This window comes from Pollachius pollachius, assembly GCF_949987615.1.
Source record: "Pollachius pollachius genome assembly, chromosome: 14".
NCBI lineage: Eukaryota > Metazoa > Chordata > Actinopteri > Gadiformes > Gadidae > Pollachius > Pollachius pollachius.
The window spans coordinates 18,700,501-18,718,550 of NC_136947.1; the positions used below are offsets into that span (position 1 = coordinate 18,700,501).

Below are 18,050 nucleotides of genomic sequence, written 5' to 3' on the forward strand. Positions count from 1 at the left end.
TCACCATAATGCAACTCATATAGCCTGCCTATCCACCTGTGTGCAGGCGTGTTATTATAAAACATTAATAATAGGACTACACTACTCATATATAGATTCAGGACTGGTCAGGGTCCCTGCTTGCAGCCTTCACAGATGGGTAAGCAGCCCGAGCCCAATGTGTGCCTGTGGAGAGGAGCAAACTATGGAGCATATTATTGAAGCTTTATGCCCTCTACAAAGACTGAAAGGTGGTCTAATCTCCCTCACAATTTAGATCAAGAGGCCACTGCTTGGCTTGAGAAATTTGCATTCGCTAAATAAATAAAAAACTCATATAATAGATTCATATGATTCGCAATAATAAATACATTTAATATATTCAGCTTTTCTTCATCCTTGTACAATTTTGATGAAAGTAGAACATCAGCATAACGTGATGAGAACTACATTTAGCACATGCAATGCGCCACTGCATGTCTGCCAATAGGCCTCAGAAAATACAAACAAACGTGAAACCATTCTTGAGTTGTGGTTTTAGCTTTTATTTCCCAGTCCAGTGCAAAATACCAGAAGCTGACACTATAACTGTAAAACAGTTTCAGAATAAAGGCTTGTTAAACATATAAACATAGCCCCGAGACTATGTTAAACAACACAATCTTTGCATCACACAATATCAAAGCTGTCTTTATATCGATGATTTCGACATTGGCTATTGACAAAATTGTAGCAGAATATTCGGTAGCAATTTCATTATTGAGTAAAAGTGTTTTCAAATGTTTCAAACCGTCAGCATATAACAGCTATATTCACATTAACTCAAAATGTTTTAAATATATTTCCATGTCTCTAAACTATTCACAAGCAGGTTTACTTTTCAAGAGTTATGTATTAATCTTAGAATATTATCAGTTCCCATGAACCTAAACAAGAATGTGAAATCAGGCTTCAAGCTTCAGCTAAAGCTCCTCATGACTCCTCAATGATGTGCTCTTCAAAGGACCTGATCTTTGGTTTCTAGAACTTATGTGCAGATGAATCACTTGCAAATACTGCTTCTACTTGTTATACATTATCCTAGTAGCATGCCAACCCATGAAGACATCCTTGACCTTGGATACTCTGTGTGTGTGTGTGTGTGTATGTGTGTTTGTGTGTGTGTGTGTGTGTTTGTGTAACTGAAGATATTGTTATACATCCAAATAATGTATATATATTTTGTTTTTTACTGATAATACTGAACACTGAATGCTGACCTTATTGCAGTATTCAAGCATGGGCTATTATACACCTTATGGGCTATGCATGCCTGAGTCTGATTAAATTCTTTAACCAACTGTTCCTTCCTTTCTACTCAAACACACACCACGGATGCTAAAGCTTTCACCTGGACAACCCATTCTTAACTATAAAAAAAACATGTCCCCTAAAAAGTATGAAACACTACAAGCACCAGTTCTTGACAATAAGTGTCTAACACTGTGTAGCACTTAAAAGTTAGTTATTGTATTGAACGTTACTCGTGAAAAAAGGGATGCCAGCGATAAGCAAAACGTTGAGACAAACAGCAGTTTTCCACCCCAACATGTTGGTGACTTAACAAGCTTAGAGGTGACGGTGGAGACACTGTGGCACAACAGAGGCCGAGACCAGCTGTCCGGATCAGACGGGGGTCCTGGGCTTGAGAAGGTGCAGGACGAGCTCCATCTGGGTCATTTCTCTTTTGTCTTTTCCTGTATTGCTAAACATGACACTAACATGAGCCTAATGCTAATTTCCCTTCCTTTCGCTCGTCTCTCGTCCCTCCTCCACAACAGTGCATTTGTGGCCTGCTCTACAAAGCTCATTTATCGATGAGCTTCACCAGGCTCTGTCGCAGGTCGTTGAGGTCAAAGATCTTTATGTCCAGGATCTCGATGGATCTCTGGATCTCGTTGTCTGTGCGGTCCCGCTCCTCCAGAGAGTTGTTAAGATTCTGCTCAGAGTTCTGGACGCGCCTCTCCAGATCGGAGTTGCGCATTTCCATTTCCTGTGGTGTTGCAGGAGAATGATGGTGAGAAAATTTGCAAAATGATTGGTGGATCACTGTAGATTAATGTTATAATTTGAAGCAGCACACATTTTCTTGCATTGTGCATCAAGAGTTGTTATGTGAACTTTGTATACCATGGTAACGCTCATTGGATATTTTATTTTTCAGCAGCACCAGCGAGAATGTCTATGTAGGTTCTGCACAGATACACCTGAATCCCAGTTATCACATTAAAAGTTTGTTTTTAATGTCACTGCAGCAGCCATGAAACCCTAACATTCCCTAGTCCTACTGTACCTGCAGTCTGTGCATGGCTTCATCCCGGTCACGTTCCATCTCATGGTACTCCAATTTCTTGTTCTGCAAGATGTGAATTTCCTAAAAAAAAACAAGGCTTTCAAGTTAAAAGCTCCATCTAATGTTTTCTAATGCTCTCTCTCTTGACATGACGATAACTTGAACATATAATCTGGATATTCGTACTCTTGAATTGTACAGGGTTATATTTGATAAAAAAATAATGCCAGACGCTTGTTTTTTTTAAAGTGAAATCATTCCTTAATCCTGCATCAATCAATCAAGTGCAGCCGGTTTTTCCTGGACGGGGGCAGGGCCTATCCCGACTCACTATGGGGGCACAGAGACACTCTGAATGCAATGCTAGCCATAAACATGCATGCACACAACCACACACACGACTGAGACAGACTAGCCCTTCTACTTGCTACCCCCTTTTTCAACCTGTATTGATTAGACTTTTGTCTCTCTTGAAACCCACAGACATTATATTAATATCAAACGAATGCGTCGCTTAGTCAGTGATCCCAGCAGTCATTCTGCTGTGAAATAATCCCTGTTCCTGCAGTGATTTGTGAAAAGTTTTTTCCTTCGCAGCAAGGACCAATCCAAGGCCTTTGATTGTGGCACATAAGTGTCAAGGTCCAATGGATAGACAGTTGATTAACTGATGCTAAAAACAACATCACATTACTCTCTGACCTTCCTTTCGTCATTGTTCTCTGTCTCTCACCCTCATAATTAATTGAATAAATTAATTTCAAATCACCACACACACACAAAAAAAAATATGTTGCAAAGAAAAATATCCCGTCCCTGCAGTGAAATGCAAATGCACATTTGGGTTTCCCATTCGTCCACAATCAGAGTCTCTACATTGTGTCACATGAGTGTGAAGCTCAGACAGCAGATGAAGGCTGACGGGTTGGGTTGCCCACCTCATCCTTGGCCTTCAGCAGGGCCTCCAGCTCCTCCAGGGACTGGGTGAGCTCGTCTTTCAGTAGGTCGCTGGGGCCGTGGCCTCCATGCGTCTCCAACTCTGACACCTGGTGAAGAGCAAGACGCACCGTCAACAACCAATCACATGTATTCTTAGAGAAGGGGATAACATAGGTGCTAGCATGCTGCTTCAACTTACCCCATGCCAATGGACTTGTTCTATGAATAAAGTCAGCTACCACTGTGCTTATGTTTTAATATTAAACTCCTCCATGGACTGAGAGAAATAAAGACCAGCATACCCATATGAAAAGGGGCAAAACGAGCTACCTTCAACTGCTACTTCATCTAAGGTTTACACGACAACCAAAACCAGGGCCCTCCACTAAAGGCCCCATAACACAGAACCCAAACCAGAAGGACACCTCTAAAAATGGCACCCCTGCCTCTATGGAAGCCTGTAGATGAGAGGCCAAATTATTTTTAACTGTCTGTGGTTGGGACAAGATGAAATTCGACAGCGAGAGAGAGCGAGAGAGAGAGAGGGAGGGAGAGAGAGAGAGAGAGAGAGAGAGAGAGAGAGAGAGAGAGAGAGAGAGAGAGAGATATGGCGTTAGAGTGAGAGAGAAACTGGAATGAGGAACTGCCAGCTCCCTCTGGTGATTTTTCATTTCTTCTAACTGGGCCACTGAATCTAGGATATGGCTGTCCTACAAACCCCCCTCAGCCCCCCTCCCCCCTCCTGAGACCTGAACCATTTTTTTTTGAGCCACCTGGTCGTTCATCATCCACCAGGAGACGCGCTGAAGCTGGGATGCAGATTGAAATATTCCTTATTAACACTAGAACGAGTTAACAGCATTATTAACATTGCAGTGGCCGTGGTGCTTCCACGACAGAGGGTTTGTAACAGAGTTGAAGTGACTTCGATTTCTGGTCTTCCCTTTATTGATCTGAAGCCCTCATCATTTATAATAAAGTGCGACAAATATTCATTTTTATGCTGTGGTTTTTGTTTTTGTAGGAGCCTGATAATGCTCCCCCTAGGATCGCAGACCCCCGGTGGGGATTCCCTGCTACAGGGCCAGGTTTCACTCCATGTCAGAGCGATGGTGGCTTCTGCTGTAAGGCTGAAGACATTCCTGATGAGGAGTCTATCGGCTACAACATTGATAAAAAAATAAACGGTCAAATTGATATCGGGGGGGAAAGCTCACTAAAGGTAGGCCGATAATTACAATGTTTGAGCGATCAATACTGTACAGTGAGGCAATAAATGGGGGGAGGGGGAACAAGCTATTGAAGCAGAGGATCAAATGGAGTTTGTGACGCTAGCCTGAGGCAGGTTGGGCCTGCTGGTGGATTAGACCAAAAAGAAAGGGTCCTAGATCGACATGGCTAGGGCTTGGCAATAAGAAAAACATGCATTATTACCATAATCGAAGGGAATATGATAACAATAAGCATCACGATGTGCTTATGAATCCAAATTGCCTTGTAAATAGTCTCACTGAGGGTCAGTACATGATTCAGACCCACAATCAGACTCTCAGTTCTTTCCCTCTGACGTTCTAACCTCATATTTTCATCATACTTACCTCATATTATTAATTTAGACTTTTTCTAAAACTGGGGTATGAAGGTAAGTCGATATATCTTCATTTCATGATGATACAACACCATTGAGAACGGTGGATATTACGGGGAGTACAACCCAGGCACACAGCAGGTATGTAAAGCACCCCCCCCTCTGGAGGACAGCAGTGTGTGTGTGGCCTCCAGTCGGGGATTTGAAGCTCGTGGTGTGTGACCGGTGAACACACACGTGCAGCGTTTGAGCCTGTCTTCATTAAGACGTGAACGATGGAGGGGGAGAGAAAAACAGGCCCGCTACGCTACCTGTCAAATACGATATGATCGCCCTACTAGTGTCTCGCTTGTACTACCTGTTTAAGGCCGGAGAAAGGACACACAATTGAGGCTTGAAAAATGAGAATATTGAAGAAAAGAGAGAGAGAGAGAGAGAGAGAGAGACACTGACTCAGCACCACTTTGTTGGAGTAAGGATTTTCCAAAGCAATAACCAAGTAGAGCAAGTTTGTTGTCATCTGTCACCACACAGGCAATGAGACATGACCTTCTCCATCAGCTTACAGTGTATTGATAATGCACAGCACACCGGAGAGCAAACACACGCATGCATGCACGCACCCACACACACACACGCACACGCACACGCACGCACGCACACACACACACACACACACACACACACACACACACACACACACACACACACACACACACACACACATCCACCCCTCCCCCCCCCCCCACACACACACACCAACAGCTGCACGCACACAGGCTCAAAGCCTCTTTTTCCTTTCGGTTAATGCCCAGAACAGCTACTTCTCGCCGCCTGATTCGATAACACATCGTAACTTGTTGACCATGAATGGACTTCTGTCGAGCGAAGCGCAGAGAGTGTTCCAATCTGTTTTTCTGCAGTGCAGTCTCTTGTTTCTAACCTTCCTTTTTGTATCTTTCTCACTTGGGATAAAAAATGCTTGAAAAGCTGTTGTACACACATTATACACACATAACACCGTATTATTAATACGCATGAATAGGAAATTCAAAGCCCCACTTGGCCTTGAGTATAAAATATAACCTTTTCTGAACCAAATAAGAACAAATACAGTTACAAACCATTTAATAACTTATTAAGAAGTATTTTATGATTAATGATGACTTAATAGTAAAACCCTGATCAACGAAGGTCAATGCCATCACATCCATTACATAGTACATCATTTTGTTAATATTAAGTTTCATATAAAATAGTAGTGGTTAAATTGATGTTTACTCAGACACTGTCCAGTAGACAGAGGCTGGTACCTGCTCACCCTCCACAGAGCCGGTTTACGTGGAGCCCCTCCCCTTAGACAGAGGTCGGTACCTGGTCACGTAGACCCCCGCTATACGCTAAAGGTTAGCTTAAGGTTTACGGGAACACAATCCCTCTAGCCAGAGAGTGGGACCTGGTCACGTAGCCTCGTACTATATGCTAAGGGTTAGCCTAAGGTTTACGTGGAGCACCTCCCCTTAGGGCGGTACATGGTCACGTGGCCTCGTACTATGCGCTAAGGGTGAACAGAAGCTTTACGTGGAGCCCCTCCCCTTAGGGTGGTACCTGGTCGCGTAGCCTCTCTGTTTCCTCCTGATAGGCCGCTAGCTGTTTCTTCCACTGCTCAACGTTAGCGTTAGCCTCGTGCAGCGCCGCCACCAGCTTGTTGTTGCTGTCCTGCAGTGTGAAAAGCTCAGCCTCCAGATTCATCTCACAGATTGACCTACAACACACACACACACACACACATACACACACACACACACACACACCTCAAACCGATTGTATTTGTCATACACAACCGGGGACAGATTCATGTCAACACATTAGAAATGTGTGTTGTGTGTTAAAATGAATTGCGATCAGATGTTTGTGATCATTCATTAACGATACTATTGGGTGGATGGCCAGGGCAGGGCCACATGAGACATTATAAACCTGGCGGGGAATGGGAACCAAGAAGGACTCTCATCAACACGCGCGCGCACCCCCCCCCGTGTAGTGATGGGTGGTAGAGGGAGGAATGGGGGATGAGTCAAGCTGCTTTTCTTTGCCTTTCCACCTTAAGTCTAACAATGGATAGATCCAGACCTCACTTATTCTCCCCCACCTCCTGAATACATTCAATTCCAAGTTGTGAAAGCGTGTTCTGTGTGAGTAACAAATAAATACAACACACGATGAGTTACGCTTCACGCAGACAAAGGCTTCACGCCGGGATCCTCTACAACCATCAGGATACCTTACATCACTCCAGCCGTTTCCCGTTCCATGACGAGAAAGCTGGAGGTTGTGCCATGGCAACGGTTTGCCATGGCAACCACTTCCAAGAGCAGCATTTCTAATGTTACAGAAGTGGTTCTGCGGGCAACAAAAAGCATGGCGCGTGGCTCAGACAGCTGATTGAAAGGCTGTTTACCCGCCTTAAGTCCCCTAACGTATGAGTCAACACCGCACCTTTTAAACCCGTCTGGGGCCCACCGTGTTTGGAGGTGATAATGAACCAAAGAGACCCAGCAGTGACTCAGGATGACGGCAGGCAGCGGGCGACTCTGTTACATGAGGGTTATGGATGAGTCACTTACTGCCAGCAGCGACAATCCTGTCTAAACGTGGTGATTATTATTATTGTTATACCGTAATATTATAAAAAAGGACTTGACCTGACTGCGTATTGATCTCAGACAGATGAAGGTGAACCACTTTTTGTTATGGAACATTCCATCAGGAAGAGGAAAATGCTAAGCTTGTAGAAAGGGATTGAGTCTTTGTGTGGCACACAGTGTTTGTGAAATAATTATCCTGTCGTGACGACTTTAAAACCTAATCCGTAGAGCAGGATCTGGTGCAGCGTCTCTCTGAAGGGATCCCCTGGTTACGGGAGGCTTAATGCAGACGGCCGAGAAGAGAGACAGCGATGGGCCGGCTTACCTATGGCCCCGCTGGTGATGAGCGTGAGAGGGGAACATCTAACACTGAGGTATGTGGAGCGCTGCTGAGAGCTGCATTACCAACTTTGGTAACCACATTTCTTTAAATCCTTAAGTAATTCTGATTCTGCTGCTACTGGTGTTAGGTGACTGTGAGGGTGGGGTGAATATAAGGGTGGGGTGCTGGTGAGATTGGAGGAGTTTAGGGTGGGGTGCTGGTGGCATGGATGGAGATGAGATGAGCTTGGGGCGGAAGTGAGGGACTGGTGGAGGTGAGGGTGGACTGGAGAAGAGGGCATGGGGAGAGGTGAGGGTGGGGTGGGTTGGAGGGGTGCTGGGAGTGTGTGTGGATGGTGCTGGGAGTGTGTGTGGATGGTGCTGGGAGTGTGTGTGGATGGTGCTGGGAGTGTGTGTGGATGGTGCTGGGAGTGTGTGTGGATGGTGCTGGGAGTGTGTGTGGAGGGGCTACCCTTCGGAGAGCATCTTCTTGATGCGCTCCTTCTCGGAGGACAGGGTGATGTCGGCGCTCTGGCTGCGGAACAGCTTGTCCTCGGGCCCGTTGATGCACATCACCGGGGGCGACTGCAGCTCATCAGAGAGGTCCTACACACACACACACACACACGCACACGCACACAAACACACACACACACGCACACACACACACACACACGCACACACACACACACACACACACACACACACACACACACACACACACACACGCACACGCAAAGACACACACACACACTCGAGCAAGATGGAGATGTTGTGCTCCCATTCACAGCCCATGGGGGTGGGTATGTTAGTGTTAGTGAGAATAATAGCTACTACAGAAGGGGGAAAGAGGTAGCTCAGAAGTGTGGTTTATAGGAAGCCTTAGAGTGTGCAAGTGTGCTCTTGTGTGCTGTCCATCACACAAAGCTGCTGCTTATCTATTTAATGATCATGCAAAGGGCAGCAACATTAATGGAAGCCCCAACGCTAACCTTTTAGAATCTAATTGTAGCACTACTATTTAGTTTAGTTGGCTGTATTATTCATGTGGGGAGGGGGGAGGGGTACTATGAAACACCCACCTGTGAGTACTAGATGAAACCGATCAGAAAGCAAAAAAGATTCCAAAGATGGAGAAAAGAACATGTCAACTTAAAAAAAAAGCATACCAAACATGACATCACAATCCAACCAAAAAGGTAAAAATAGCCATGATTTGCATTTTAGATTAGTGGAGTGCCACTTGGTGCGGGTTATCAGGGGTTTAGCGTTCTCCAACGTGCTCATTATATTGCTAAAGGGGCCGTTGTCGAGGGAGCCACGGGCAGGGCCGGCTGTCTGTTCAGCCATAGACCAACAGACCAAGGGCCCCGCCCCCGGTGAGCAGACGCTTGTAACCCAGGGATAATGGCTCCTTATTGATTAGGCTTCGGGGAGGACCTTGAGTGGAACCAGCGCCGCAGTCCTCAGGGCCGGTCTGGTGCAGCCATCAGCGGAGGGAGGTGGGCGCTGGCCTAGTCTGAGCACTGCAGGGCCGGGCCCAGTTAAGGGATAATTTTACCATCGTCCTACTTCTCCCTCTCTCTCCGCTCGCACCCTCCCCGTGGAGAGAAGTGACCCTGCTCCAGCAGTACTTCCTCTGTTGCGGTGGTTCTCCAACAGCACAGTCACTCTCCACTGCCAATCCCAATTCCGTCTCGAAACCCACCGAGCGAGATCAGAGACGGCCCTCTACTCCTTCCCCTCGAACCCTGATGTACACAGCAACCTAGAACCCCTGAAGGGAGCCATGGTAGGTGCAGTGTGCTACGTTCACCTGCGGGGCGGCGATGCTGAGCGCGGTGTTGGCCAGCTCCTTGTCCTGAGACTTATCGCGGGCCAGGCGGGCCGCGTCCTTCACCTCCTTAAACTTCTCAGAGAACTGCGGAAGGAGAAGAGAGTTAAGGCCATTCTTATTGAGTCATGTTACCTCTGTGCTGTGAGACCCACATTTCCAGCCTGGGATGAATAAAGTACACAGAGATAAGTAGTTCTCTTGTCAATATGATTAAAACACTGTTCTGAAATAGGAGAGTCGGGAGAGTCTAGCGGAGAGGATTTGAATTCCAGTTAAAGGTCCGGGGTTCGGACAGCAATGCCCTGCAGTCTACCTGTAAGCATCGTTGAGCATGAAACCTAACCCCTACCTGCCGTTTTAATGATATTAATTGAAATAAATAATTGACATAATGAATATATTTCCCATTCTTAAACATTTTCAACAAAAAAGGACAAAGGAGAAGAGACTCATAATCCGGATGTCAAGTCAGCGACCATTTAGTGCGAAATCTTGGATCAAAAAACAACCACCATGCAAGGGTTACAACAGGGCACGGTTGTACTGGACCTGGTGCAGCTGCTGCTCGGTGGCGAAGCCCAGGCCGTACACCGTGTTGGCCCGGCTGTCCGCCCACTGCCCAAACTTCTGGGACGTCTTGGTGAACGTCATGCTGGGTGTGATGCTGCAGTTGATGATGGCCTGCCAGGATCACAACCACAAACAGGACCGGAGGGCAGTTAGGACCGGTGGGCAGGACTGGAGGGCAGTTAGGACCAGAGGGCAGTTAGCACCGGAGGGCAGATAGGAGGACTGGAGGGCAGTTAGGAGGATTGGAGGGCAGGACTGGAGGGCAGTTAGGAGGACTGGAGGGCAGGACTGGAGGGCAGTTAGGAGGACTGGAGGGCAGTTAGGACTGGAGGGCAGTTAGGACTGGAGGGCAGTTAGGAGGACTGGAGGGCAGTTAGGACTGGAGGGCAGTTAGGACTGGAGGGCAGTTAGGAGGACTGGAGGGCAGTTAGGAGGACTGGAGGGCAGTTAGGACTGGAGGGCAGTTAGGAGGATTGGAGGGCAGTTAGGAGTGGAGGGCAGTTAGGAGGACTGGAGGGCAGTTAGGACTGGAGGGCAGTTAGGAGGACTGGAGGGCAGTTAGGAGGACTGGAGGGCAGTTAGGACTGGAGGGCAGTTAGGAGGACTGGAGGGCAGTTAGGAGTGGAGGGCAGTTAGGAGGACTGGAGGGCAGTTAGGACTGGAGGGTAGTCCTGTTTCTGCCCCGGGGTCCATACTGAGGTACAGTAACCAATCGTTCCACCCCTCATAGGAGATGAGGAAAGGCTATCTACGCAAACGACTGCAACATCTGCTGATCAAGCAGGGGATCCGCTGGGAATCCTCCAAACAAACAAAAGCACTTCCTCTCCCCAGAGGTCTGTCTCAGCAGGAGTTTGCCGCAGAAAAGACAACCGAATTATGATCGAAAAGATATATATAATAATAACAATTATGAATATTATAATAACAATATAAATATTGTTAAAAAATATTGAAATAAATTGGGTTCCACCAGCGATGTGGTCCTACGTCACTTGAGGTCCCCATCTGTTGATAACCGCCGTTCACATCCTCTTTACAGTATTACGGTAATGAAACGCATTTCATAAGAAGTGTGGGGGAGAAGATCAGCTTAAGACCGGGTGGGGGTGGGGGGGTGGACGCGTTTTGACGTCATATGGCGGTACTGGGTCGGATTACCGCCCAGCCAGACACCGGCGCTGGGCTTGAGGACCCACTGTAGCCACCACCTTCATCAGCGCACTGCCTTCTGGGAGGCAGCAATGTGGGTCAGACCAGAGGTGTTAAGACCACACCAGAGAGAGAGAGAGAGAGAGAGAGAGAGAGAGAGAGAGAGAGAGAGAACCCCCCTCGGAGCCTGTTTGCTGCCACCCCCCACTAATCCAAAAGGAAAGGCCACAAGGAAAGCTCACAATTTCCCCTTGGATCTCTGAGTGATTATTATTTCATTCTTAATTAAATTCTTAATGAAAAAGAAAATTCTTCTTTATTATGCACCTCATGTCATGTCTTTGAAAGCTTGCTTCAACGTCAGAAAAGGAATAGCATGTGCCTTATTACTCCATTGATATCTATTCTATAATTATTCACATGATTATCTTTACACTTTAGTCTTCTCAATGTGTGTTTTTAGCGTAATATCCTGTGCTGTCAATCACAATCCATCACCGCCTCAAACAAACCCCACCCCCTCCTCCACCTCTCACCTTGGTCCCGCCCACGCTGATGATGCGGTACACATTGCGGTTGGCGTCGTAGAAGAAGGACACGGTGACGGCATGCTTGCTGGCAGGGATCCAGTTCCTCTTGGTGCTGGGGTCGATCTGGAACACATGGGCCCGGGCGCTGAAGAACGGCTGCTCCCTGAGGACACGTCAGGGGAAACAGAGAAGAACGCTAACCGGATGAGACCAAAATAAGAAGTGAGACAGGGGCCCAGAATGATGCCACTCTTTCCATTCGATTGGACTTGTTTCACATCGTCCAGGAGTTGGCACTTGGAAGGCGTCACTGAAACCAATTTTGTCAGTTGGAAATGGAATACATAGTTTTTTTGCATTCGGTGAAGTGCCTCTTTGGGTCAACCAAACCCCTTCCTTTGAAACTCTGTTTAAACCCCTTTAAAAACACACTTAAATATACTCCAGCTCTACTCACATGATGACACCTCCTCTAGCCCAATATGGAGAACAAAAACAGGGAAGCTCCAGGGAGAGAGGTTCACCTCTGTCTGCGGTCCCTCACATGTTTCCCCCTCACCCAGCACATAAGCCTTTCAGAGGTTTGGCCGCCCCATGATGTCCTCAGCATTCACTCAAACTCCTCTTCCAAACACCCCCCCCCTCCTCCTCCTCAGCGCTTCACGCCAGCGTTTGTGGCCCTGTATCCAGGATACGAGGTAAATACACGAACGCGGCCATGTCACTGGGGCTGGAGAAATAGCTCTAGCCGTGCCATGCCTTCAACAGGACATGGAGGCCTGGAAAAACAAGCCTGGTCCTTTTCTGTGAAGATATGCTTACACACACAAGCAAACACGCACACACACACACACACACAAACACACACGCACACACACACACACACACACACACACACACACACACACACACACACACACACACACACACACACGCACACACACACACACACACCACTCCAATGAGCAAACCTATTCTCAAATACATACAACAAAAATGTACATGCGATAACCGAATGATAAACAATATATTTTAAAAAAGCCTAATGCCTCTGCAATTTGATTTAACATTGATTATTGTTTTTATCTATACTGACCCTATTAAGGGACATCATATGAAAACACACAGAAAACCACACTGAAACGTCTGCTCATATGGGAAATCTGAGAGAAAAACTACATGCAACATGAGGTGTTGCATATAGATGGGAAATGGCTCGACAGTTGGGTGAGTTTTGACAAGTGTGAGGTTGGCTAGGTGGGCCGCGTTCTCGTTCTGTGATTGTAATCCAATCCCTGTGTGTAATTACGAAGCCCTTTACAGACGTGACACGGTTGGCCAGTGTTTCTGAAGGGTTGCTGTGTTTGTCCAGGCAACTGTATTGTTATTCTTTCTCTGAGCAAACACTTGACAGAGCTCGGGAACACTGCAAAATGAAAGTTATTGCCAGCCCTCTGTTATTCTGTGCCTTGAAATTGGGCCCAAATAAACTCTCAGAGCAACTGTCCTTCCAACAATATTTAACAGCTAGTATATAACCAATAAGGTTGGTTACCCAAAACATTGGCAGCATTAACATGTGGGATTAGCACACGAGCACGCCATATGTAATCTGACATTCTGCCTCTTAAGAGTGGGTCAGCTCGCGTGACTGAAAACAGTTGTTCTCTACTGACCATACCCCAAACAGTATCATGGGATAAGCTCACCTTTGTAGTGTGTTGGCTAAATACGCAGTACAAAGAACACAGGTCACCTCTCCGGGTGTCCTGTCGATAATCTGGGTCACAGATTGGGCCGTAACGTTAGCAGGGGAACAGGGAATCTTTTTGACCTTGCCTGGCGGTCTGGCACGTCAGCTCATCCACGGTGAGGGAATCTGCCAGACTCCTGCCAGCACGTCCCTCCCTCCAGTGGGACCACTACCCTGGAGCCCTGGACCCACAGCTAGACCCCAGAACCAGTCCAGGACCTGGCTGTGGGTCCTCGGGGCCCCATCTGTCTACTGTGAGGGAGAACAAGGCTGGCGCTAGCGTCATGGACACAGGCGCGTGTCAAACTTTTTATCAATCTGCAAAAATTTAACTCACACCCTAAACCTACTGTAAAAAAGGCTGCTTCCAGAGTCCCGGTGGGCTATGGGTTAGTGGTGTTGTGACGACTCCAGTTACAAAACACGTTAACACTGTACAGTAATTCCAGTAAATAGGTTGACCTTAATACTTAAGAAACATGCACTACTTTTGTTTGTTGGGCTTCTTCTTTTCACTGCCATGCGGGTGTGTGCCACATAGATAACCCTCGCCTTACCGTGCTAAACTGACACATATGTTGTGCTGCACAAATGACAATAAAGCACCTTGACTCTGCCACGCTACAGTATGAGGTCCAGTCAGATCAGAATAGGACCCGCCTACAGCTCCTCCACGCAGCCTCTCCCCAGTGGACAGACAGAAGAGCCCCTGATGGACAGACCCTGAGACTGAGTGTGTGAGGGATCGGATGGAGGAACCAATCTTGGTACTAATGAGATGGGTTAAAGGTCAGCCTGTGCCTGGGGTTGATCCACAACCACTAATTCATCAATGCAACACCTCCACCACAGCGACCCTGAGTCCCAGCAGCGCTGGGGTTCAGGACAACCGTAACAACAGAGTTAACTAAGTGAAGTGTCAAAACCCTCCATGTTTGAGATGAGCCTGCTGCTCCGCTGTGGGCTGCCCTATTTATCAGTGTGTGTGTGTGTGTGTGTGTGTGTGTGTGTGTGTGTGTGTGTGTGTGTGTGTGTGTATTAGAGAGCGACAGAGAGACGGAGAGAGAGAGAGAGAGAGAGAGGGAGAGAGAGAGAGTAGCGGAGGAAGCAGAGAAGTCACAGAGACATTGAGGGTGTCTCCATCTCTAAATACAACTGCATCACTGATATCTCAAGCGTATCTATTACCGAGAAGAACCAATGAGACACAATCAGATTTGCCTGATCTGTAACACCGAATTCATTGTGAAGATCATACAGGCTACATGAGTACAAGAGCAGCTAGTTGTCTCTTTCAAACAACTAACTCATCACTCTGCTAAAAGCAGGCCAACACATCATTTATTTGTTCAACAGATTGTTACAAGTGTCAGATCGTAGATGTCGTTAGAAGAGCTTGGAACTACAAGGTCCTAAACAACAACAAAATGTGGTTAAAAAGAGGAGGAAAAGAAAAAAGGTGATATTAATCAACCTAATGGTCTTTGCTTACCTTTCTCTGTGGTGTGAAAACATCTTACAAGGTCATTGAGACTTCCTTTCTAGAAAGAGAGGGACACAGAAATAATATTCACACGGACAGATACACACTGGTAACTGATCTTGCCCTCTCAACATTGAGACCAGCCTACTGTCAGAATAAAAAAGAAATAATGTAGGCACCTTGTCTATTTCCACCTGTAATTGACCAATAGGAGGCCTAGAACTCGTTGAAAGAAATGTAATAGGAAGAGATGCTTGGGGGAAGGCTTAACAGGCTGTATGTAATAACAGAAATATTATATATATTTTTTCATCAGAATGAACATAATTGTTAATAACCCCTAATAGCTCACTCACCACATTTCTCAAGTGAAACAAGAGTTCAGAGTTTCCGTTCCACCAGACAGTAGCTCTCAGATGGACTGGTTTTGGCGGGTGTCTGTTGCCTGCTGCTGCCCAGTGAAAGTGTCGGTACTCTGCTCTGCTGCTGCCCGGTGAAAGTGTCGGTGCTCTGGTATGCTGCTGCCCGGTGAAAGTGTCGGTGCTCTGGTCTGCTGCTGCCCGGTGAAAGTGTCGGTGCTCCGGTCTGCTCTCCTCTGTGTGTGTGCGGGTGAGGATGCTCCTAAATGTGCTCTCTACGGGAATCCTGCACTGCAAAGTGCTGAGTGGCTATACCTGCAGCAGTTTGGCAGTCTAGCGCGCATAAACTAAACCGGAAGACGTCTTCTTTTTTTCGATCACTTGAGTCTTTTTGTCTGGAAGGACCACGTAAAACATCCGAGATGCTGAGGACTCTGTTGACCAGTGTGCTCGTCCATCACCCGGTGGACCAGTATCCTAACCAGACCAGAGGCAGCCGCTGTTTTACCCCCCGGCTGCTATTAACGCTTCAAACTTCAACGGCCAGTGGATTTGTCTTGTTTTGTCAATGGCGATTGTACTAAGTAATAACTACATGACTTGTGACGGGTTTTATCCGGGATGCAGACTGCAGCAGCAGCAGTAGCAGTAGGCAGACGGTCTGTGGCTGGAGGAGAGTTGCAGGCAGCTGCGCTTCAGTAGCGCTTAGCTACGGGCTCCTGGTCGACACCACACCACCACCTGCTGGATCACTGGCGCCTCATGTCAAACCCATCGGAACATGGTTTTCACTAACTGCATACAACGCTGGGCTATGAGCAATGAATGTATTTAAATAATGGTAAAAAATATCGAAGTCCAACATATTGGAGTCTACATGCGTCCGGTCCTGCTGCGGTGATTCTGACTATTATTGTTAGGCCTATGTGTATGACTGACGGGTACCCGACGAGTATCAGAACAATTAGGAATCAGATCCTTTATTGTATATCGATTACAGTGGGTCATTTTGATCACAAACATTATTCAACTGATATTGGCTACATTTCAGGGCGTCTTTTCTTTAACCAAAATCAAATAACAGTTATCATAGTGACACAAATCAACATAATCTTTTAAACACCATAACAAAAAAAGTGTTTTCAAAACAGAATGAAGAGAAAAATACAATACACAACCGATTGTGGAACTTTCACACTTTTAATTATGATTTTTTTTTTACATGCAGTAACTAACAAAAAGAGGCATTACAAAAGTTTTTTTTTTATTAGCACACTAAATCTATTCAAATCACGCCGTCAGCAGTAAAGATAAATAAATGGCCCTTCTGGATGTGGTCGTAGTGGAACATGACAAAGCAGAATGCTTCTGGTTGCTACAATATAAGCAAATTATGCTCTATATATATCCACGCAAAAGGTCAGACACTACGCAGTAAATAGACACGTGGGTCACTAGAGAACACTTCCTACAGGTACCGGCAGAAAAACAGATATTCAGTAGTGAGAAACCAAGCTCCTGCAGTGTCATCAATACCGTGGTTATGCTACTGTACCTACATGCACTCTGCTAGTTGCAGTTCTGTTCTTGGCTGCATCCACTACACAGGGTTCAAATAAATTGAATGGGTGGATCTTATTTAAACATTTAACATAGGATTGTCTATCAGACATAAATATGTACAATATACATTTATTTTATGTTACAATCGAATAACAGTGGGATGTTGTTATTTATAATGAGCACACTACTTCTTCTACACAGCAGGATTGTGACAGTAGAGTGTCACTTTGTTTTGTCCGCTTCCATTGATTATCTCTTCTGTTTCATGAGTTTGAGGTGTCCAAACAGGGAGAACGAAACCACAGGGAACTAAACTAACTCTTCCAACTCTACTCTAAATGAAGCAGGATGTGATCTAAATCTATCGACTGCCATCAAATAAGAATTTCCGGTGCCCAATGTGGAAAGAGAACGTAGTCAACTCAGTGCCGATTCTATTCCTGACCTCCTTTATGAAGATTAAACCAGATTCCGTCACTTGAAGGTTTCTAATCTAATTTATAGATGAGAAACCTTTTTTTTTTTTTTAGAATACAGAGGTATTCTGTCAAGGCCAAAACTGGGTCTCTGAAACTTGTGTGTCAACACTTCTGCCCTCTTCCTTTATAGTCAACAAGTGGACACAACTCAAAGTGGTCACTATAAGGCAGAGCCAAGTGTCATCACAATGAATTAACATGCAGTTCACTGTACCTTTACTTTACATCAATAAATGTCTCCATTTATTCAATCACTACTTTTGGACCTTTTGGCAATATTCTTCCTTTGGGTTATTCTGTTGATGTAAGCTTCGTCATCATTCTGCCTGTGCAGAAAGTGGTGATTCTGGGCCAGTTTCACGTGAATTCACTCAGGATTGGCTAATCATTTTTAAATGATGAAAAACATGAACTTCTCTTAACTCTTAACACAATATTTATGGTGTCTTTTTACTTGCTGCAGCTCTTGGTGTCATTAGTGAAATATATATTTAGATATCCAAAACCAAATTGTCTC

At 46.0% G+C, this 18,050-nt stretch overlaps 1 protein-coding gene across 2 annotated transcripts; it reads right to left on the reverse strand.

Moving 5' to 3' along the window:
* Positions 1-642: 642 nt before the first annotated feature.
* On the reverse strand, positions 643-15,774 carry LOC307085505 (homer protein homolog 3-like). 2 transcript variants are annotated; one of them, XM_079750323.1, is made up of 10 exons: positions 15,489-15,774; positions 15,142-15,190; positions 11,903-12,059; positions 10,194-10,325; positions 9,624-9,728; positions 8,280-8,413; positions 6,447-6,603; positions 3,250-3,357; positions 2,312-2,392; positions 643-2,011 (listed from the first exon to the last, which is right to left on the reverse strand). In XM_079750323.1, exons 2-10 carry the CDS (start codon positions 15,162-15,164, stop codon positions 1,826-1,828), a joined length of 1,083 nt encoding a protein of 360 aa, XP_079606449.1. In that variant the 5' UTR covers positions 15,165-15,190; positions 15,489-15,774; the 3' UTR covers positions 643-1,825. The 2 variants fall into 2 exon arrangements, with proteins under 2 accessions (XP_079606449.1, XP_079606450.1); XM_079750324.1 differs by lacking the exon at positions 15,489-15,774 and having other exon boundaries at positions 15,142-15,231.
* Positions 15,775-18,050: the final 2,276 nt, after the last annotated feature.

Excerpts from the sequence above, each read along its gene's own strand:
- LOC307085505 (XM_079750323.1), bottom strand. The coding sequence starts at position 15,164 with ATGTTTTCACACCACAGAGAAAG. Across the intron at positions 8,414-9,623 it reads TCAGCATCGCCGCCCCGCAG|GACCTCTCTGATGAGCTGCA; the intron begins GTGAACGTAGCA and ends GTGTGTGTGTAG. Across the intron at positions 2,393-3,249 it reads TGCTGAAGGCCAAGGATGAG|GAAATTCACATCTTGCAGAA; the intron begins GTGGGCAACCCA and ends GTTTTTTTTTAG.